At 36.8% G+C, this 22,635-nt stretch overlaps 1 protein-coding gene across 3 annotated transcripts in view; it reads left to right on the top strand.

Moving 5' to 3' along the window:
• The window catches only part of LMBRD1 (LMBR1 domain containing 1), a 145,507-nt gene that overhangs the window by 82,671 nt on the left and 40,201 nt on the right, over positions 1-22,635 (top strand). For all 3 annotated transcript variants that reach the window (XM_004381356.2, XM_023735863.1, XM_023735862.1), the window contains exons 8-9: positions 9,358-9,483; positions 13,788-13,940. In XM_004381356.2, coding sequence (XP_004381413.1) covers positions 9,358-9,483; positions 13,788-13,940 — 279 coding nt within the window. The remainder of the gene's footprint in view (positions 1-9,357; positions 9,484-13,787; positions 13,941-22,635) is intronic.

Genomic DNA, 22,635 nt, shown 5'->3' with positions numbered 1-22,635 from the left:
CAAATGTTTTCATAGATATTTTAAATTTTTGGTGCCACCAAGTGGGGAAATATTGTATAATGATATTTTCATGTAAAATACATCATGTGGACCACTGAAACACCTGTAGAAGCAGTGACTGCTGAGCTTTATTATTATAAACTCTTCTCAGTAAAAAATTAAACATGTTCTCCAGGATGTGTTCATGAATTATATACACATACTATATATAAATTTAATATAAACTGATGATAGATTAAGGATCCAATTCAAAAATACAAATAAAAATTTAGTTTTTTCTTTCTGTTCTCATCAAAAGTTGCCTTGCCCCTGTGAACTAGAGCCATGAGTCTCATAATCTTTGAAGACAAGAATCCGCTTTAAAATTCAATTTTCTCAGCCGTTCATGTGAAACCATATTTCATTGAGTCTATGCCATTGATTGTAAAATACACCTTTATTTTATGTACCACTAAAAAGGAAAAAACACTGCCAGTGCTTTTTTTTTATCATTTATAATTTTATATTTAGTGAAAGAACTCTTTTAGACATATAGATATTTTAAAAATTATGTACATAACAATTTCTTATGTTCATATGTACATATTTTACATACATAACAAGGAAAATATAAGTGAAGGAAATTGGAAAATTATTCCTAAAACTTTACATTTCTAGTCTGACTCTTCTAAATCACTTTTTGAATTGGTTATTGATGTCCATATTTTACTGTACAGGCTGTCTCCCCCAGGTTCCTAGCATCCGGCTTACGTACAACCCGTAGTTATGAACCAACCCCTGTAAAGCCTATTATATTAAAAACTTGAGGTACGTACAATGGTTCATAATAACAAACAGCGCTACTTTGCAGTGCACATCAAAACACTGTTATGACTATTACTGTATTATTATCTTAAACATGTTTTAGTGCATCTGGAAGTGGTTCTTTTTGTTTTTTATGCGTAGGAAGGTACACTATATACAAAGGCACACATTTGACTGATGTTAGATGAAACCATACCTAACTGTTCCGACTTACATACATATTTGTCTTAAATACAGATTTAGGAATGGAACTTGTTGGTAATCCGGGCACTGCATGTACAATATTGTCTTTTGTGCTATCAAAAGGATTGATGATGCAGCTTTTCTTAAGAGTGCGCCACTCTTGTCTCTGGGATTTTCTTCCAAGTTGCCAACACACACATTCTGTAAATTTAAGCTGTTTTTGGCATTCCCTATGAAAGGCAACCCTAAATAACAAAGTGCAACATGGTTTCTACTTTGGGTATTTTCCTTGCTTAAGCTCATAAAGCACTTAACTGTTACTTTGCAAGAAAATATGAAATTGTACTCATTCTTCCAGTGTATATTTGCTTTATTATTTATGTTCCTTCTGTGTCTTTTCCCTTACACGTTAACTTTTTGTTTCAGTGTCAAATCATCGTACTGTTTTGTAAGACATATTAAGTGGCAATTAAATTTAACAGTTGTACCAAGAATGCATGTACTCAGCTAAAGTGAGTATGAGATAACTATCTATGATCAAATTTGTGAATGTGCAGGTAATGACATGACTTCTGCCTTGCCAATGATTATCAGATGCCCTTAATTTCACAATGCATTCAAATTTCCCTGCTGTTAAGTGTGAGAAAATATATATATGTATCTTAGAATCAATGGAAAGTCTTAATTGAGTACCTGTTATTAATCATAACAGCATACAGGTTTTTGAGCAATAGATGTTACAAATATCGGCAAGACATTTATTCAATCTAAAGGCAGTGCTTAGTGTTCATCCTTTGCAGTAGGTAATCTAGGGCTCACAAGTTGGAAACTATAATCCTGGAGAGAGGAGAGAGATGTAGGCAAAAAAGGTGCTATTCTAAACTAAGCAGTGCAAAAAGCTATTCAAAATGTTTGTAGTTTTAGATATTCTTTCATAATTTTTGGTTTTAAAATACATGTGGTGAGTTATGCTTGCAAATCAAAACAAATGAAATCGGAGACAATTATGGCAGAACTAGAAGCATTTTAATTCTCGTTAGCCTTGTTGATTTTCCAGTAATTCACTAGAGGGCAGTAGCAGGCAATAAAAGTTTTGTCTTTCTGAAAAAGATAGCCTCCATACATTTTTTTCCAAAAAGTTTGAAGTTAAAATTCAGAAGATCTTTGTTTAAATACCTTAAAAGTCATATTGATTAAATATTTTGTATAATGTGTATGTCAAACTTATTATAACCTAAATATTATAAATTTCCTGATAATCATTGAGACTTAAATATGCAATCTAAAAACAAACTAAAAGCTCAGGAATCAAAATGTTGATTACTTTCTTTTACTTACTCTCTTCAAACAATTAAAAATTCAGAAGAGGGTGTTGTATTCCAGCCCTATCATACCACATAGTGTACGAAGGACATATTATTTTCTAAAATTGTTCGTGTTAAGCTATTTATGAGTTCAGCTCTTCTAAAAATAAATGTCACTTCTGTATAAGGAATTAATTCAAGTGAATTAAGAGCTTTCTATTTTTAAAATATTTTTTCAAATAATATCTTTTTGAGAAATAATTTTATTAATTTATGAGATGGTTGTTTTTGGAGTAAAAGTAAGAGGAAAAATAATTGGGGCCTAGTCCTTAAGTATGAAGTAGCCTACTTCAGGTGTTACTAGTCTGGCTCAGAAATCTATACTTTTAAGAACTTGCCAAGCTATTCTGATCAGTCAAGTTTGGCAGATCTAGTGATAAAACAAATATGCTGACCATTATAGTACAATGTTATGTGCTATAATTGAGTTGTAAGCAAGGCACATTTATAAGTCAGAGAAGGTTTCTCAAATGCTGTAATTAAGCTGAGACCTGATATGCATTGCAATTTGCTAATCAAATAGGGTGAGAAGATAAGCATTCTAGGTGAAGGCATTGCATGTACAAAAGGATATATACTAGACAAAGCCTGAAGCAGTATAAAATTGGAAGTGGTGTATGAGCAATGAAAAGTTCAGTATGGGTGAAATATGAATGTGTAAGTGGCAGGGGCATGAGATAAGGTTAGTCAAGTTGATAGTCAAGGGCTTTGTAGGCCAGGATGAGATGATTACAGTGTATTCTCAAGACCAGTGATTCTACCTCTCATTGAAAAAAATAGCAAAATAACTTTTTCAAAAAATCTTACAGGAAGTTCGAATATGTAAAATTGATGAACAAAGTAGAATTACTCTGATTAAAGTAGCAACAGGGCCCAGGTCCCTGCTTGACCAGCTACCTTGTCATCTTCTGTAATAGCCCGAGAGGCACCTTCCTAGAATCCTAGGAACGCCTCCCAGAACACTTTGAAAACTACCACTCTATATTAACCCTGGAGAATCCTAAGGATATTAATTAGGGAACGATATAATCTGGCTTTGTTGTTACAGAGAAATCACTTTGGAAGTAGCATAGAAGATGGATTTGCAGAAAGTGAGACAGGCGACCGTTTAGGGAAATACAGATGATCTTTTATCTGACAATAGATTCTATATAAGGGCCACATTGGACCAACAGATTCCTTGGTAAATAGTATTGAGTACTGAGAGCAGATGACTAAGTGACCCAAATACATGCAACACAGACTAACAAAGCATTGAGGTAAAATAAGCCCAGTGGAGGTGGTTGGGAGAACTAGGAAACATGTTGTTGTTGTTGTTGTTAGGTGGCCTCGAGTCAGTTCCGACTCATAGTGACTCTGCATACAACAGAGTGAAACACTGCCCGGTCGTGTACCATCCCCACAATCGTTATGCTTGAGCCCATTGTTGCAGCCCCTTACCAGTCTATCTTGTCAAGAGTCTTCCTCTTTTTTGCAGACCCTTTACTTCACCAAACATGATGTCCTTCTCCAGGGACTGATCCCTCCTGATAACATGTCCAAAGTATGTGAGATGAAGTCTCGCCATGCTTGCTTCTATTCTGGTTGTACTTCTTCCAAGACAGATTTGTTCATTCTACTGGCAGTCTATGGTATTCAATATTCTTCGCCAACACTGTAATTCAGAGGCGTCAGTTTTTCTTCTGCCTTCCTTATTCATTGTCTGGCTTTCACATGAATATGAGGCAGTTGAAAACACTATGGCTTGGGTCAGGCATACCTTAATCTTCAAAGTGACATCTTTGTTTTTAACACCTCAAAGAGATCTTTTGCAGCACATTTGTCCAATGCAATGCGTCCTTTGATTTCTTGACTGCTGTTTCCATGGGTGTTGATTGTGAATCCAAGTAAAATGAAATCCTTGACAATTTCAGTCTTTTTTCAGTTTATCATGATGTTGCTTATTGGTCCAGTTGTGAGGATTTTTGTTTTCTTTTGAGGTGTAATCCATACTTTGATCTTCATCAGTAAGTACTTCAAGTTTTCTTCACTTTCAGCAAGCAAGGTTGTATCATCTGCATAACACAGTTTGTTAATGAGTCTTCCTCCAATCCTGATGCCCTGGTCTTCATATAGTCCACCTTCTCAGATTATTTGTTCATCATGCAGATTGGTGAAAGGATACAGCCCTGACGCACACCTTTCCTGATTTTAACCAGATAGTATTCTCTTGTTCTGTTCAAACAACAGCCTCTTTGTCTATGTGCAGCTTCCTCATGAGCACAATTAAGTGTCCCGGAATTCCCAATCTTCGCAATGTTATCTGTAACTTGTTATGATCCATACAGTCAAATGCCTTTGCATAGTCAATAAAACACAGGTAAACATCTTTCCGGTATTCTCTGCTTTCAGCCAAAATCCATCTGATGTCAGCAGTGATATCCCTAGTTCTGCATCCTATTCTGAATCCAGTTTGATCTGGCAATTCCCTTGTGATGTACTACGGCAGCCACTTTTGAATGATCTTCAGTAAAATTTTACTTATGTATGATATTGATATTGCTCAATAATTTCTGCATTCAGTTGGATCACCCTTCTTTGGAATGAGCATAAATATGAATCTCTTCCAGATGGTTGGCCAGGTAGATGTCTTCCAAATGTCTTGGCATAGATGAGTGAGCACTTCCAGCACTGCATCCGTTTGCTGAAACATCTCAATCGGTATTCCATCAATTCCTGGAGCCTTGTTTTTCGGCAGTGCCTTCAGTGCAGCTGGGACCTCTTCCTTCAGTACTGTCAGTACCTGATCATATGCTACCTCCTGAAATGGTTGAACGTCAACCAATTCTTTTTGGTATAGTGACTCTATGTATTCCTTCCATCTTATTTTGATGCTTCCTGTGTTGTTTAATATTTCCACATAGAATTCTTCAGTATTGCAACTTGAGGCTTGAATTTTTGCTTTAGTTCTTTCAGCTTGAGAAATGCCAAGCATGTTCTTCCCTTTTGGTTTTCTAACTCCAGGTCTTTGCACATGTCATTATAATACTTTACTTTGTCTTCTTTATCTGCCTTTGAAATCTTCTGTTCATTTTTACTTCATTTTTTTCCATTTGCTTTAGCTACTCAACGTTCAAGAGCAAGTTTCAGAGTCTCTTCTGACGTCCATTTTGGTCTTTTCTTTCTTTCCTGTCTGTTTAATGATCTCCTGCTTTCTTCATGTATCATTTCCTTGATGTCATTCCACAAGTCACCTGGTCTTAGGTCATTAGTGTTCAACATGTCAAATCTATTCTTGAGATGGTCTCTAAATTCAGGTGGAATGTACTCAGGGTCGCACTTTGGCTCTTGTGGACTTTTTCTAATTTTCTTCACCTGCAACTTGAACTTGCATATGGGCAATTGATGGTCTGTTCCGCAATTGGCCCCGGCCTTGTTCTGACTGATGATATTGAGCTTTCCCATTGTCTCTTTCCACAGATGTAGTCAATTTGATTCCTGTGTATTCCATCTGGCGATGTCCACGTGTATGGTGGCTGTTTATATTGTTGAAAAAAGATACTTGCAGTGAAAAAGTCATTGGTCTTACAAAATTCTATCATGCAATCTCCAGCATCATTTCTATCACCAAAGCTGTATTTTCCCACTACCAATCCTTCTTCATTTCCAACTTTTGCATTCCAGTTACCAGTAATTATCAGTACATCCTGATTGCACGTTCGATCAATTTCAGACTTCAGAAGTTGGTAAAAATCTTCAGTTTCTTCATCTTTGGCCTTAATGGTTGGTGCATAAATTTGAATAATAGTCATATTAACTGGTCTTCCTTGTAGGCATATGGATATTATCCTATCACTGAGAGCATTGTACTTCAGGATAGATCTTGAAATATTCTTTTTGATGATGAATGCAACTCCATCCGTCTTCAAGTTGTCATTCGCTGCATAGTAGACCGTATGATTGTCTGAGTCAGAATGGCCAATACCAGTCCATTTCAGCTCACCAATGCCTACGATATCGATGTTTATGCATTCCATTTCATTTTTGACAATTTCCTAGATTTGTACCTCGTACATTCCACATTCCGATTATTAATGGATGTTTACAGCTGTTTCTTCTCATTTGGAGTCATGCCACATCAGCAAACGAAGGTCCCAAAAGCTTGACTCCATCCACATCATTAAGGTCGACTCTACTTTTCAGAAGGCAGCTCCTTCCCAGTCACATTTTGAGTGCCTTCCAGCCTGAAGGGCTCATCTTCCAGCACTGTATCAGGCAGTGCTCCACCACTATTCATAAGGTTTTCACTGGATAATTCTTTTCAGAAGTAGATTTCCAGGTCCTTCTTCCTAGTCTGTCTTAAATCTGGAAGCTCAGCTGAAACCTATCCACCATAGGTGACCCTGCTGATATTTGAATACTGATGGCATAGCTTCCAGCATCACAGTAACACGCAAGCCCCCACAGTATGACAAACTGACAGATGCATGGGGGAAACATACTTGGGCGCAAACTGAGTCTAGCAAAATATCATTGCCTTGACATTTGATTGGAAAAGCAACAAAAACTGGACTCATCTTAAAATGATATGTGAATATGAAGAATTGGTAAATAATCATGTTATGCTGTGTGTTCATCAGAGTCTTAAAGTATTATGTTACTTTTTTCAGTAATATTTAAAGAGTGTGGAAATACTGGAACTAACAAATAGGTCAAAATGATGATTGGGATAGGAAGATCCTATAAGGAAAGGTTAAAGGATACTTTTGCTCCCATAGGCTTCTTGCTTTACTACAGTATTAATTAGAAGAAAAATGTTTTATTTGTCCAAACTACATCTTCTTCTAATACAGACAGAACCTCCCTCCTTTGGATGAGGATAGGGAAATCATGAGTACACTATTCATGTTTTAATAATATTTAAAACTGAAGGTTTTAAGTATTTTTCTTTACACGAATACAAGACTAGCATATTGGATAATTTCAGCTAGCTATCTAAGTACAACATGCTATGGAGTTGACATTATCTAGTAGAACTAGTTGATTTCTGAGATTTCCTTTTACTCCTGTTCTTTGTTCATACTCTCCTTTAATTAAAACAAAAAATAATAAAAAATAAAAACCCTGGATGTTACTTCACATCTGTCAGAATTTATGCTTTGTTATTTGAATTGTGGTTTGATCAGTATTTAATCCATGTCTAAAGGAGACTCAGTGGGAATTATTAAAGTAATTAAAATTGACAATAAAGATATATAAGGTCATTCTAGGAGTTGACAGCCAGACAGCAGAAAATATGAGAGAAAACATGCACAGTCGCCCAGGATATTTTGAGGTTGAGCGTTAAGCCTAAAAAGTGGCATTTATCACTTCTGCCCACATTCATTATGCTGAACTTAATCTCATGGCCCTACCTAGCTACAAAGGAGACTAAGCAATGTAGTTTGGCTGTGTGGTCAGGAAGAAAATGAAAAAGGTTTACATATATAACGAATCTGCTTCAGAGTGTGTTGCCACAGGCTGGCAATTTTAAGGTCAAATAATGAATCTAAATAATGGTCACATGGCAATTGCCATTAAGTGTTATTAATGATTACAATAAAGTCATTATTTAGGAGTAGCTAATATAGAATTAAGGAGTCCTGGTGGCACAGTGGTTAAATGCTCAGTTACTAACTGAAAGGGCAGCGGTTGGAACCACCAGCCACTCCATGGGAGAAAGATGTGGCAGTCTGCTTCTGTAAAGATTACAGCCTTGGAAAGATTTACAGCCTTGGAAACCCTATGGGGCAGCTGTACTCTGTCCTATAGGCTCACTATGAATCAGAATTGACTTGATGGCAACTTTTTTTTTTTAATATAGAATTAGGTAACATAATAACAATAGTGTTTATTCTTAATGCTGATTAATAGTTTAAATTTACTTGTAGGAAAATATTTAGAACTTTTAAAGAAACTGTATACACAAATAATTGGTATGTTAATCAGATACCATGAGTATACTGATATACTTACGTTTTATAAGGATTACTGTATACAGTATACTTAAAATTTTTCTTCCTAGAAAATAATTTCGTAAATTATTTTTACTAATTCACACTACACCTACTCCTTACTTACTGTCTCGTCTGACATTTTCCATTTACGACAATAGAAAAAATATCTGACTATGTTGTTTATTAACGAGGAGCTGAGAAGAGACGGGGAGGAGGAGGAGGAGGGCAGTTTGTGAGAGGGAGTGAGCTAGGGCAGGCCGCTGGCGGTTCATATTACCCAGGCCTGCCTTTGTGAGCATGAGGCAGATGGGCATCCTCCGCAGCCTCTACGAGGCCCAGGTGGCCAGGCCTCACTTGCCTGCAGGCCTGAGAGACGCCCGCCACTGCCAGGGCCAGAGAACCGGGAAGGTGGAGATCAGGGGTCTGTGCAGAGGCCTGGAGCATGGTGGGCCCCTGCTGCTCCGGAGGCAGCAGGCAACCCCCAACCACCACTACCACCCCCAACCCCTGTGGACTCTGCAGTAGTGGGAAAGGCATGGTGGGGAAGGGGGGCCTATCATGCCATGTATATCCTGAGACACACCAGGTGCGCCCAAAGGGCCATGTGTACCGGGAGGACACTGGCGCCAGAGACAGGGCACGGCCAGACTCTTGTATAACACCAAATTTCACATAATGACCTTGGCTTTGGAACCTAACCATATGGATAAGAGAGGAGTGGGTGTATCTTAACCACTGCTTAGCCTGAAGTTGTTATTTATTACTTTAATAAAATATTATATTTACGTTAATATATTCCCATTTATAACTAAGAATAATGTTACAAACATAACTTTGTTTAAATGCAAATGTGAAATAAACAGGAGAATTATGAGACAGTAAAATCATGATTCATTCACATATGCTTTTTCAGTGACCATGCCCTTTCACAGCTGTTTTATCTATATTATTACTTAAAGGATGTTTTTACCTGAAAATTGCATATGATGTGTTTAATATTACTAAAACACATTTCATTTTGTTTCTTTTAGGCCTATGGCATGTCAGCATTACCTTTAAATCTGATAAAAGGCACTAGAAGTGCTGCATATGAACGTCTAGAAAACACCGAAGACATTGAAGAAGTGGAGCAACAAATTCAAACGATTAAATCAAAAGTGAGTTGGTGTTTTGTTGTTATTGGGAACCATAAACTTACTTCCTCTTTGACCTGCTTATCTGATGTGACTTAGACATTGGCAAACCCATTTTTCTTTATTTGATTTTCTTTGCCATACATCCTTCAAGAACCAAGCCCGTATTTTAAAAAATGCCTCTATGAAATATAGGACACTGGCAGTTTGAAAATTTTTATCAATGTTCTAACGACTTTGCTGGTTTTCATATATGCTCATTTCATGTGCATCATCAGATTTTACTCTATGTTCAGGTTTTATGTACTTGTTAAATAAGCTAAAGATTACTGTAACTACTGGCTAATTAAATACACTGTCCCTTCAAGTAACAGATAAATCTTAAAATTATTTAAAGAACTATGAAAAAAAGGAAAGTTTTCTAAATCATTCTACTAGACTAGTATAATCTTGATACAGAAACCAGACAGTAATAGCACATACGAAAAAAGAAAGCATTATACTCGTCTCTTTTATGAAAGTAGAGGCAAATATTTAAAAACCGTAAATAAAAATATTAGTAATTCAGAGTCTATGCTGTAATAAAAGAATATTTTATAGTTACCAATTTAGGTTTATTCCAGAAATGCGAGGATAATACATTGGAAAATATATTGAGATTAAATGAGAAACGTAAGCATCTTAATAGATGCCAAAGAGTGTTTGAAAAACTCGGTAGATTTGTAGTTATGATTAAAAAAAAAAAAGTCTTATCAAATTAGAAGACAAGAAAGTGCTTAAATTAAAAAGGAAGACTGTAATAAGCATCATACATGGTGAAGGAATGGAAACATTCCCATTCTTCAGCATTTACCTGGAGGTCTTAGATAGGAAATAAATTACGTATAAACATTGGGGAAAGGGGGAGGGAGGAAGAGAGACATAGGAAACAATCTTTATTATTTGCATATGATACCATCAACCAAGAAAATTCAAAAGAATCAACTAACAAACTAGTGGAACTAATTATGAGTTTTTTGGGGTGCCTAGATACAAACTTACAAAAATCATTAACCAGTTAGAGGGTATCTTAGTCATCTAGTGCTGCTATAACAGAAATACTGCAAGTGGATGGCTATAACAAAGAGAAGTTTATTTCCTCACAGTAAAGTAGGCTAAAAGTCCAAATTCAGGGTGTCAGCTCCAGAGGAAGGCTTTCTTTCTCTGTCGGCCTTCTCATCAATCTTCCCCCGGACTAGGAGCTTCTCCGTGCAGGGACCCTGGGTCCAAAGGACATGCTCTGCTCCTGGCACTGCATCTTGGTGGTATGAGGTCCCCTATTCTCTGCTTGCTTCCCTTTCCTCTTATCTCCTGTAAGATAAAAGGTGATGGAGGCCACACCCCAGGGAAGCTCCCTTTACATTGGATTAGGGATGTGACCTTAGTAAGGGTGTTACAATCCCACTCTAATCCTCTTTAACATAAAATTACAATCACAAAATGGAGGACAGCCACACAATAGTGGGAATCATGGCCCAGCCAAACTGATACTCACATTTTGTGGGGGACATAATTCAATCCATGACAGAAGGTGTAATAAAAAAATGATCTCATTCGTAATAGCTATAAACTGTAAAAAAGAAATAACAGATTCTTCCTGATAAAAATTACAAGATTTACTGAAATACATAACTGGGGCAGTAGGTCACCTTAGTAATCAAGGATGTGACAGTTATCTCTTGGATCATCAGTCTTTTAAAATTTTACTTGTGTCAGGTGTTGGTGAGAATTTAGGGAAAGGTATACTGTTGGTGGGAAAATAAAATATACAGCTTTTTGGAAAAAAATTACAAGTTGTGACATATGCCTCTGGACATAAACACATACCTTTTAATAATTTAAGTTTATTCTAACAGTTTACCTCTAAGAATCTATCCTGCTGAATTATATGCTCACATTTGCACCTATGTATACAAGGATTTTCATGGCACAACGTAATGCCAAAAGGAAAAATATTGGGAACAATCTAAATGTTTAAAAATAAAATGTTAAATTAAGATACTGTGGTAAAATGTCCTGTCCAGTGATGAAAAGGAATGAGGTAGATTTATATATATTGAAGATGTTTAATATTTTTAAAAAGTTTCAGGACAACGAAGTATCTTGTTTGCATAGATGGTACAGGCTGTAAAGTCAGGCTACCTCAGTTCAAGTTCTGGCTCTAGTGATTACGCACATTACATCTGTGGGCCTTATTTTCCTCATCAAATAAATTAATATGATACTATTACCTACTTCAAAGAATTATTCTGGAGATTTAAGGAGAATAAATTTATAAAGAACAGACCAGTTTTATAGATATATGGAAAGTGCTCAAGAAATATTAGCTATTATGTACAACAAAAAAACTGTAAGTATGTATTTGCACCTACATACACACACATGCAAAAAATACATAGAACATGTGTAGAAGGATATTGGTCATCTTAACTGTGATAATCATTGGAAAGGGGAGTGGTAGGAAGCATGAGAACTGGGGATAGTGTGAAGGAAGTTTTCACATTTTACTTTTAAACAAAGTATATGTATTCACGTACTTTATAACTAAATATTTTCAAGTGAGATAGCTGATTGACTGTTGGGTTTCCCTCCGTGTTTGTTTCTCTGGCCAAAATTATACTGGTTTAGTCAATTGACAAAGCAGAGTGGACATCCATTACTCACTCTACTGGAGCATTCACTAAATAGGAGATAACTTGAGTTTTTTTTCAGTGGACTCTATTAAATCAGTTTACTAAATGGTTTTTGTCTGAAATAATGAAAGCTAGCAGTGAAACACAACTACCTCGTTGTTTGTATTCCTTTGACATTAGAATGGCAGTTATGAGAGAAATTGTTATGGCTAAGATAGAAAGTATTAACTCTTCTCATACCACATACTTGAAGCATCATTGCTTGAATCTGTCTTCCATAAGGGAATGCCCGTCTTATTCCTCTGTCCTTCTGAAAACACCTTTCTTTAAGGTTACCTTCTCTGGGATCCAAGTTGATAATACACAAATGTACTTGACTTAAAGGAGTGAAGATAATTATAGTCCAGTGTATGCAAAATGTTTTCTCTTGACCAGTATCATCAGCATCTCCTGGAAATTTGTTAGAAATACAAATTATAGGCCCCACCCAAGACCTACTTAATTAGATTTTCTGGGGATGGGGTCCAGATTTCTGTGTTTAACACACTTTTCAGGTGATTCTTATGCATGCTAAAGTTTGAGAAGCAATAAGATAAGGTATGGGAGAGGATGGCTCATGCCAGAAGAGCATGGAGGTGCCATGATATAAAGAGATCATTATAACTATGTAAATTTCCTATTAAAGAATATTTGGGTATCATCGTCGTTATATCTGTGTTCAAACTGAGGCTGCACTAGGATGCGCTAGAGAGCAATATGTTTGTGTAAGGAGTCCCTGGGTGGCATAAACCGTTAAGCGCTTGACTGCTAGCTGAAAGGCTGGTGGTTTGGATCCACCTGGAGGCACCCTGGAAGAAGGTCTGGTGATCTGCTTCCAAAAGTTCACAGCCTTGAAAACCCTATGGAGCAGTTCTGTTCTGCACACATGGGGTCACCATGAGTCAGAATCGATTCGACGGCAACTAACAACAATAAGCAGCAGGGAAACTCCAGTGGGAAAGCATATTTATGAGACAAAGTACTGCTCATTGTTTCAATAAGCATCACATAAACATAGATGGAGATTATCTGCCATATAGGTTGGCCAAAGAAAGCATGACTCATTTGAAAATGTACTTGGAGAATTAGGGAGTGCCAATTCTTAGCAATTGTTATGAAAACTTCTCCATGCCACCTATACTAGCATTCCATCATTCTGCTGGTTTTTGAATCAAGGCCTTAGAAGCTTCAGTTCAGGTACAGCATAACACACTCACTTGACCAGAAGGAGAGAGGGGGTAGGACCAGATCAAATATAAGGGATAAAAGGAGGCAGTTTCGAGGGGAGGCAAAAATTGAAAAAGGTGCATAATGCCTTTTTTTGTGGAGTGTTTTTAACAAAATTATCTCTCTCCACATAACTGTACCATATATTGGGACAGGGATCAAGAGGAAGTTCAGTAGTAAATGTTCACACATCCACATGTTGATGCTCACCTAGGTTTAGAGATTTTTATTGTTACATTGCAGTTGTTAGTTTTTTTCCAATTGGTAAATTTGCCTAAGGAGTATCCAAACCTAAAAAAGTTTTTGTTGCCTGATCTACTAAATCTGATGGGTAATTTATTAAGACCTTAGTGGTAAAAACTGTGTTTTATTTTGTTCTGTTATTTGCAGAGCAAAGACGGTCGACCTTTGCCAGCAAGGGATAAACGCGCCTTAAAACAATTGGAAGAAAGGTTACGAACACTGAAGAAAAGAGAGAGGCACTTAGAATTCATTGAAAACAGTTGCTGGACAAAATTTTGTGGTGCTCTGCGTCCCCTGAAGGTAAATGGGGTTTAAAAAAATTATAGTGTCACTCTTCACCCAAATTTGTATCATTTCTCTCAGAATGATTGAGTTTTTCTCTTGAGGCATAATACCATGGTGCTTAAAAACTTGGATTTTGGAGTTAAAATAACCTAGTTGTGAATGATAGCTCTGCTGTTTGGCAGGTCGGGCAAAGTACGTGACTTCTCTGAACTTCATGTACTCTTGTGTAATCAGGATTATAACATAGTTATTGGGAAATTTAAATAAAATATATCTGAGTAATGTAGTATACTTCCAGCATATCAAGTTTGTATGTTTATGTAACGAGGAGACCTGGGACCCATATTAGAACTTAGGAATCCTAACTGAAAATAATAGAATTTGCCTAATTGTTAGATGATATGTTTCTGAAGGTATGTAAAAGGTATTATTTAAGAAGGAAAACCATATTTTTTCTTTCTGGAAACCATCATTTGCTTGCCTTGAATTCTTGGAACTGAAGTACCTAAACTTAAGTACTAGATTGAGTTAAGGCCATCATAATATGACTCTGGGACTTAAAAAGTAGCCATAACTGCTGGCCAGAGACCTCTGTATATGCCCAATTTGTATCTGGATGGCGGAGAACATTTCAAACACCAGAGCTTTGTATATATATAGTACCAAAAACCAAACCCATTGCCATTGAGTCGGTTCTGACTCAGTGACCCTATAGGACAGAGGAGAACTGCCCCATAGAGTTCTCAAGGAGCAGCTGGTGGATTCCAACTGCTGACCTTTTGGTTAGCAGCCATAGCTCTTAACTGCTGTGCTGCCAGGGCTCCTTGTATACAGTAGCAAGGTATAATTCAGAAAAGTACTGTGACTGCCGAGTAGACTGGTTTGCAGGGAAATTAGGCAAGATGAAGCTAGAAAGTGGGTTTTAGCTAAATTTAAACAAAATAAAATTTTAGAGAATGCCATCAAAGACCAGTCAAGTGCTGCTTTGTCTTCCTCTTATAATTAGAAAGGAAATGCACTGACTGCTCACTGTAAAAAACTCCTCTTTTGAAAGAGTTAGTCCTACTATAGTATGGCTCTTTTTTAACCATCTGTTAGAATAAATTTTTTAAAGACTCACCCCAGTTCTTTTTCCCAAGATGATTTGTCTTCATGGCACCCAAGGTATGGTAACACCCTTCCCAACCCTTATTTTAATCCTAAATTCTTTATGTTGTTATTAGGTGCTATCGAGTCAGTTCCTCCTACTCATAGCGACCCTGTGTACAACAGAATGAAACACTACCTGGTCTTGTGCCATCCTCACAATCGTTGCTATGTTTGAGCCCACTGTTGCAGCCACTGTGTCAGTCCATCTCCTTGAGGGTCTTCCTTTTTTTTGCTGACCCTCTGTTTTACCAAGCATGATGTCCTTCTCCAGGGACTGGTTCCTCCTGATAACACGTCCAAAGTACGTGAGACCAAGTCTGACCATCCTTGCTTCTAAGGAGCATCCTTGGCCATACTTCTTCCAAGACAAATTTGTTCGTTCTTCTGGCAGTCCTTGGTATATTCATTATTCTTCACCAGCATCATAGTGCAAAGCATCAGTTCTTCTTTGGTCTTCCCTATTCACTGTCCAGCTTTTGCATGCATATGAGGTGACTGAAAATACTATGGCTTGGGTCAAGTGTACTTTAGTCCTCGAGGTGACATCTTTGCTTTTCAATACTTTAAAGAGGTCTTTTGCCGCACATTTGCCCAGTGTAATACGTTGTTTGATTTCTTGACTGCTGCTTCCATGGATGTTGACTATGCATCCAAGTAAAATGAAATCTTTGACAACTTCAATATTTTCTTCATTTATCATGATGTTGCTTACCGGCCCAGTTGTGGGGATTTTTGTGTTCTTTCTATTGAGGTATGTACTGCTACTCATAAGGTTTTCACTGGCCAGTTTTTTTAGAAGTAGAATGCTAGGTACTGCTTCCTAGTCTGTCCTCGTCTAGAAGCTCCACTGAAACCTATCCACCATGGTGACCCTGCTGGTATTTGAAATACTGGTCGCGCAGCTTCCAGCATCACAGCGACACACAAGCCACCACAGTACAATAAACTGACAGATGAGTGGTGGTAAATTGTTTATCGTTTCTTATAAATATGTACAGCCTGGTCTCTAACGTCGGCTGTCTTCTTTTAAACATGCTGTGTCCCATTTCAGTTAGCATGTGCTTAAAGGGATTTTTTAAATCATTATTAAGTGTACAGATTGATTTTGCCAAATAGATGTATAGATATATAAACAGAAAGACAATATAGAACATCCCTGATACCCCAGAAAGCTACCTGTGCTCCTTTGTGGTCAATCCCCCACCCCGCCCCCTTGAGTGCTGGCTTCAGGCACAACCACAATTTCCACTGAGATTTCTGTTGGGATTACTTTGAACTATAGGTAAATTTGGAGGAACTTGGTATCTTAATAGGAGCCCTGGTGGCACAGTGGTCAAGCGCTAAACTGCTAACCGAAATGTGGGTGATTTGAACCCACCAGCTGCTCCACAGGAGAAAGATGTGAAAGTCTGCTTCTGTGAAGATTTACAGCCTTGGAAACCCTATAAGACAGTTCTACCCTGTCCTGTAAGGCCACTATGAGTCAAAATCGACACGGCACCAATGGGTTTTTTTGGTTTTGATATCTTAATATTAAATCTTGCAATCCATGAACCTGTTAAATCTTTCCATTTATTTATGTCATCGCAAATTTCTCTCAGCAGTGTTTTGCAGTGTTCACGTTAGAGGTCTTGGATATATTTTGATAAGTTTATAAATATTTCTTCCTTTATAGACTAATGATATTGTTTAATTTCAGTTTTCAGTTATTCATTGTGAGTATGTAAAAATACCGTCATTTCTGTACATTGACCTTGTGTCTTGCAAGCTTGCTGAAGTATTCTAGTAGCTTTATTATAGATCTCTTAGGAATTTTCACATACATGATTATATTAGCTGCTAAAAGACATTTTTACTTCTTTTCAAATCTAATATTTCCAGTTTTCATTTTGTTTTGGTTTTTAATCTTTCCTTATTGCACTGGCTGGAAGGTCTGGTGCAATGTCAAGTTGAAATAGGGAGAGCTGATATACTGGCCTTGCTCCTAAGTTTAGAGGAAAAGTGTCTGGTCATTCACCATTAGATACGATGTTAGTTTTAGATTTTACTTAGATGCCTTTTAACAGATAGAGGGTGTTTCTTTCTATTCCTAGTTTACTGACAGTTTTTATCATGAATGGATATTGAATTTTGTTAGGTTTTTTTTTTTTTTTTTTGCATCTATTGAGGTGATCATATAATTTTTTTCTCCTTTATTTTTTAATATGGTATATTACATTTGATTTTTCAAAAGTTGAACCAACCTTGTATTCCTAAGATAAACCCCACTTGGTTGTGATATATTATCTTTTTTATATGTTTCTGGATTGATTTGCAAATATGTTATCGAGGATTTTTATTTCTATGTTGATAAGAGATATTTTTCTATGTGGTTTTTTTAATCTCTTCGTTTGGTGTCAGAGTAATGATGGCTCGCTAAAATGAATTGGGAAGTGCTCCCACCTACTTTATTTTCTGAAAGAATTTGTATATGGTTATTATTTCTTCCTTAAATATTTGTTATAATTCACCAGTAAAGACATCTGGTCTTAGAGCTTTCTTTATGGGAAGGTTTTTTATTACAAACTCAGTTTCTTTGCTGTAAGGTTGCTCTTCTATTTCTGTACTATGATTGCTTTCTTTTAAATCCTTGAGCATGTTTTTAATAGCTGTTTTAAAAGTTCTTTTCTATCAGTTCTGGATCTGTTCCCATAGACTAATTTTTCACCTAATTTTGGGTTACATTTTCCTGCTTTTATGCAATGTATGATTGGATGCCAAAGAGTAGTTTTGTACTGAAGACTTATAAAAATAAGTATTTAATTAGAATAAGTTAGTGGCTCCTTAAAACACAACATTTACATATAATACCTAACATTTGTAAGCATACTGTCTAATGTTCATTAAATACTTGATTGAACTCACCCCTGACAGAAGGACATAGTTTGAGTCTAGCTAATTGGCCTAGGTAAGTTATTAAGTTTTAAATATAAGGAGATTTTATTGTATATATACCTCTTGTGTTTACATAGAAGGTTATAAATTCACGTTCATAATTATGTCACATACATTTTTTAAAAAGAAGTTTCTATTTATTTAAATCAGACTCATAATAAAGAACTAGTAAAAAATCATATTTTTATGTGTCCCACTTCTCTCCCAATCCTTGCCCCCCCCGCCCCACCCCCAACAAACAATCAAACCTAAAAACAACTTAACTTCATAAGGTAAACAAGCAGTGAAATATAATTTTATCATACACTGATAGTACTTAGTTGTTTTGAAGGTTTGTAGGAATATTTTAATTTTTCTTTACTAGTCTCTCTCCATCTTCCTAGAATCCTCTGATTTGAATATGAATTATATTTAAAGATACAGCAGATTTCCTTCTTCAAAGAATAATATTTAAAGCATGTATGGCTTTTCTTTGTTTCGGAGCCCACTTTATGAGAATGTCTAAAGACAAAGACTTTTTAACTTTAAAGAAGGTTTATTAAATATTTTATTGGACCTGTAAGTATGCATTCCAAAATTTTACTTGATCACTCTTTGAGAGGTAAGTTTTGGCTTTCAGCGTAGGTGCTTCAAAATTTGGAATTATTGACACGTTTTAGGGTGGTTTTCCTTGGTGGTAGTTGGGTATTAAAGGTTGTATAACCTTTGTAGTGTCTTTTGTAGATTGCTGGTAGAAACTTTATGGTATAGATGTTTGGTGATCATCTATGGAGAATAAACTGACCTGTAAGTGATCTAACCCATCTTTACCTTGAGATAGCAGTGAAACTCAAGTGCGTAGAAATGCATGGATTGGGACCCGGAAATCAGCTGTTTAGGAAAGATAACATGTTTTTATTGCAGAAAAAAATATTTTTGAGGTAATAAAGACAAGACAGCTTTAAACACTTAATTTTCAAAGCAGTAGTTTTAAAAGGAACTTCATTCATAAAAGTTACTGAACATTAATATGTCAAGCATTGTGCTAGGAGCATTTAGTGTCCTAAAATTAACCTTCTTCTGCAGTGGGTAAGGCTAATTTGAATGAACAGTTGTTTTGACAAGATCATGATATAAAGCTAGTACTCTTACATTGTGACTCTTTTAAAACAAGAACTTTTACATAAAATTTACCCTTTTTACTGTAATGTAGTTCACTTGTTCAATTTAGAAATTGAAAACTTGGCTACCTGCTTAGCCAGACATCTGTATATGATCAATTGAAGAGAACTATGTTGGTCCATTGAGTATTAGCTGTTACTGTTAGTTGCCATCAAGTCAATTCCAACTCATGGCAATCCCGTATGTTACAGAGTAGAACTGCTCCATAGGGTTTTTTTTGGAGATAATCTTAACAGAAGGAGATTTCCAGGCCTTTTCTTCTGTGGTACCGCTGGGTGGGTTCAAACCACCAGCCTTTAGGTTAGCAGTCCAGTGCAAACCGTTTGTGCCACCTAGGGTGCCACGTAGGAACCTTAGCTGTAGATGTCGCTAATTTAAAAAGTATAGAATTATGCAGCATGTTTCTTCTTGTTTTAGTTTAACAGAATAAAAGCAGTAAAAATCAGATCACTTTTCAAAATAGAATGCTGTAGAAATGCCTAAAGTGAGATACATTTTAATATTAAAGTCTGAGATGGCTCTTGAACTCCAAAAATAAAACAATTGGAAAAATACCTCATGAGTATAATTAAACTTTGAATTAGATGATGGTTCATACTTCAGTTCAAAATTCTTTCTTCATTATGTAACTAAAATGAAACTAAAGGTTCTATCAATTTGTTCCCTTACAGTTGCAAACGTAAGTTTCCTAAGTCCAAGAGAAGTGAAATCTTAGCTAATTTCATGGTTTTTTTATTCCTATATCTTTGTCCTTTTCACACCCATTATTTTATCCTTTTGTTTATTTAAGTATCTCCTGTCCAAGACATTCATATTGAGACAACATTTTGATTCTATTAATTAAATAGTTTTTATGTTCTCTCCCCTTTTCATTCAGTGGAAGAATTTAAGGAAGTCTGTGTAAAGTAGATTAATCAACTTTTAACAGTGGTGTGGCATTAGAGAGTTCATCTTATTCAGTTTCTCATTTTATAAATAAGAGTACCTAAAGTCCATGAAACCAAAAAAAAAAAAAAAACCCCAAACCCATTGCCGTTAAGTCGAGTCTGACTCATAGTGACCTTATCGGACAGAGTGAAACTGCCCAATATGGTTTCCAAGAGCTGCTGGTGGATTCCACCTGCCAACCTTTCGGTTAGCAGCCGAGCTCTTAACCACTGCGCTGCCAAGGCTCCCGTAAAGATCAGAGTTTACTATTTGTCGAAGATAAGACAGACAGTAGGACTAGAGCTCCAGGTTTCCTGACCTGGAGTACTATCACATTTTCTTTTTATTGTTGTGCTTTAAGTGAAAGTTTAGCATTCAAGTTAGTCTCTCATACAAAAATTTATACATACATTGTTATGTGACCCTAGTTGCTCCCCCTATACTGTTACAGCACACTCCTCCTTTCCACCCCGGATTTCCTGTGACCATTCAACCAGCTCCTGACCCTCTCTGCCTTCTCATCTTGCCTCTGAACAGGAGCTGCCCATTTAGTCTCATGTATCTACTTAAGCTAAGAAGCACACTCTTCACGAGTATCATTTTATGTCCCATAGTCCAGTCTAATCTTTGTCTGAGGAGTTGGCCTTGGGAATAGTTTTAGTTTTGGGCTAACAGAGAGTCCGGGGTCCATGTCTTTCGGAGTCCTTCCAGTCTCAATCAAACCGTAAGTCTGGTCTTTTTACTAGAATTTGAGTTTTGCACCCCTACTTTTCTCCTGCTCCGTCAGGGACTCTCTGTTGTGTTCCCTGTCGGGGCGGTCATTAGTGGTAGCCGGGCACCATCTAGTTCTTCTGGTCTCAGGCTGATGAAGTCTCTGGCTTATGTGACCCTTTCTGTCTCTTGGGCTAATATTTTCCTTGTGTCTTTGGTGTTCTTCATTCTCTTTTGCTCCAGGTGGCTTGGGACCAATTGATGCATCTTAGGTGGCCACTCGCTAGCTTTTAAGACCCTAGATGCCACTCACCAAAGTGGTATGCAGAACATTTTCTTAATAAGCTTTGTTATGCCAATTGACCTAGATGTCCCCTGAAACCATGGTCCCAAGACCCCACCCCTGCTACTCTGTCCCTTGAAGTGTTTGGTTGTATTCAGGAAACTTCTTAGCTTCAGTTTAGTCCAGTTGTGTTGACTTCCCCTGTAGTGTGTGTTGTCCTTCCCTTCACCTATCTTTTTTTCTACTCTGTAGCTAGTGAATATCCCTCTCCCTCCTTCCCCACCTTCGAAACCATCAAAGAATGTTTTCTTCTGTGTTTAAACCTTTTCTTGAGTTCTTATAAGCATGGTCTTATACAATATTTGTCCTTTTGCAACTGACTAAATTCACTCAGCGTAATGCCTTCCAGATTCCTCCATGTTATGTTTCATGGGATTCACTGTTGTTCTTTATCGTTGCATAGTATTCCATTGTGTGAATATACCATAATTTGTTTATCCATTTGTACGTTGATGGGCACCTAAGTCCGTCTTTCTGCTATCGTGAATAGTGCTGCAGTGAACATGCGTGTGCATATATCTATTCGTGTGACGGCCCTTATTTCTCTAGGGTATGTTCCAAGGAGCAGGATTGCTGGATCGTGTGGTACTTCTATTTCTAGCTTTTTAAGGAAGCGCAAATTGATTTCCAAAGTGGTTGTACCATTTTACAGTCCCACTAGCAGTGTATAAGTGTTCCGGTCTCTCCACAACCTCTCCAACATTTATTATTTTGTGTTTTTTGGATTAATACTAGCCTTGTTGGGTGAGATGATATCTCATTGTAGTTTTGATTTGCATTTCTTTAATGGCTAATCATTGTGATCATTTCCTCCTGTCTGTTAGCCGCCTGAATGTCTTCTTTGACAAAGTGCCTGTTCATATCCTTTGCCCATATTTTAATTGGGTTATTTGTCTTTTTGTTGTTGAGGTATTGTAGTATCTTACAGATTTTAGAGATTAGACCCTGATCAGATTTGTTGTAGCCAAAAATTTTTTCCCAGTCTGTAGGTTGTCTTTTTACTCTTTGGTGAAGTGTTTTGATGATCCTAAGTGTTTGATCTTTAGGAGCTCCCAGTTATCTAATTTCTCTTCTAGTGTTTGTGCATTGTTAGTAATGTTTTGTATTGTTTATGCCATGTATTAGGGCTCCTAGCATTGTCCCTATTTTTCTTCCATGATCTTTATCGTTTTAGATTTTATATTTAGGTCTTTGGTCTATTTTGAGTTAGTTTTTGTGCTTGTTGTGAGATATGGGTCTTGCTTCATTTTTTTGCAGATGGATATCCAGTTATGCCAGCACCATTTCGGTCATCTCCCTATTTAACGGACTTTGGGCCTTTGTCAAATATCAGCTGCTTATAGGTGGATGAATTTACGTCTGGATTCTTAATTCTGTTCCATTGGTCTATGTATCTGTTGTACCAGTACCAGGCTGTTTTGACTACTGTGGCAGTATAATAGGTTCTAAAATCAGGTAGTGTGAGGCCTCCCACTTTGTTCTTCT

This window comes from Trichechus manatus, unplaced genomic scaffold, assembly GCF_000243295.1.
Source record: "Trichechus manatus latirostris isolate Lorelei unplaced genomic scaffold, TriManLat1.0 scaffold00083, whole genome shotgun sequence".
Classification (NCBI taxonomy): domain Eukaryota; kingdom Metazoa; phylum Chordata; class Mammalia; order Sirenia; family Trichechidae; genus Trichechus; species Trichechus manatus.
Note: the sequence above shows the minus strand (reverse complement) of the source record. Positions and strands in the feature narration are given on the sequence as shown.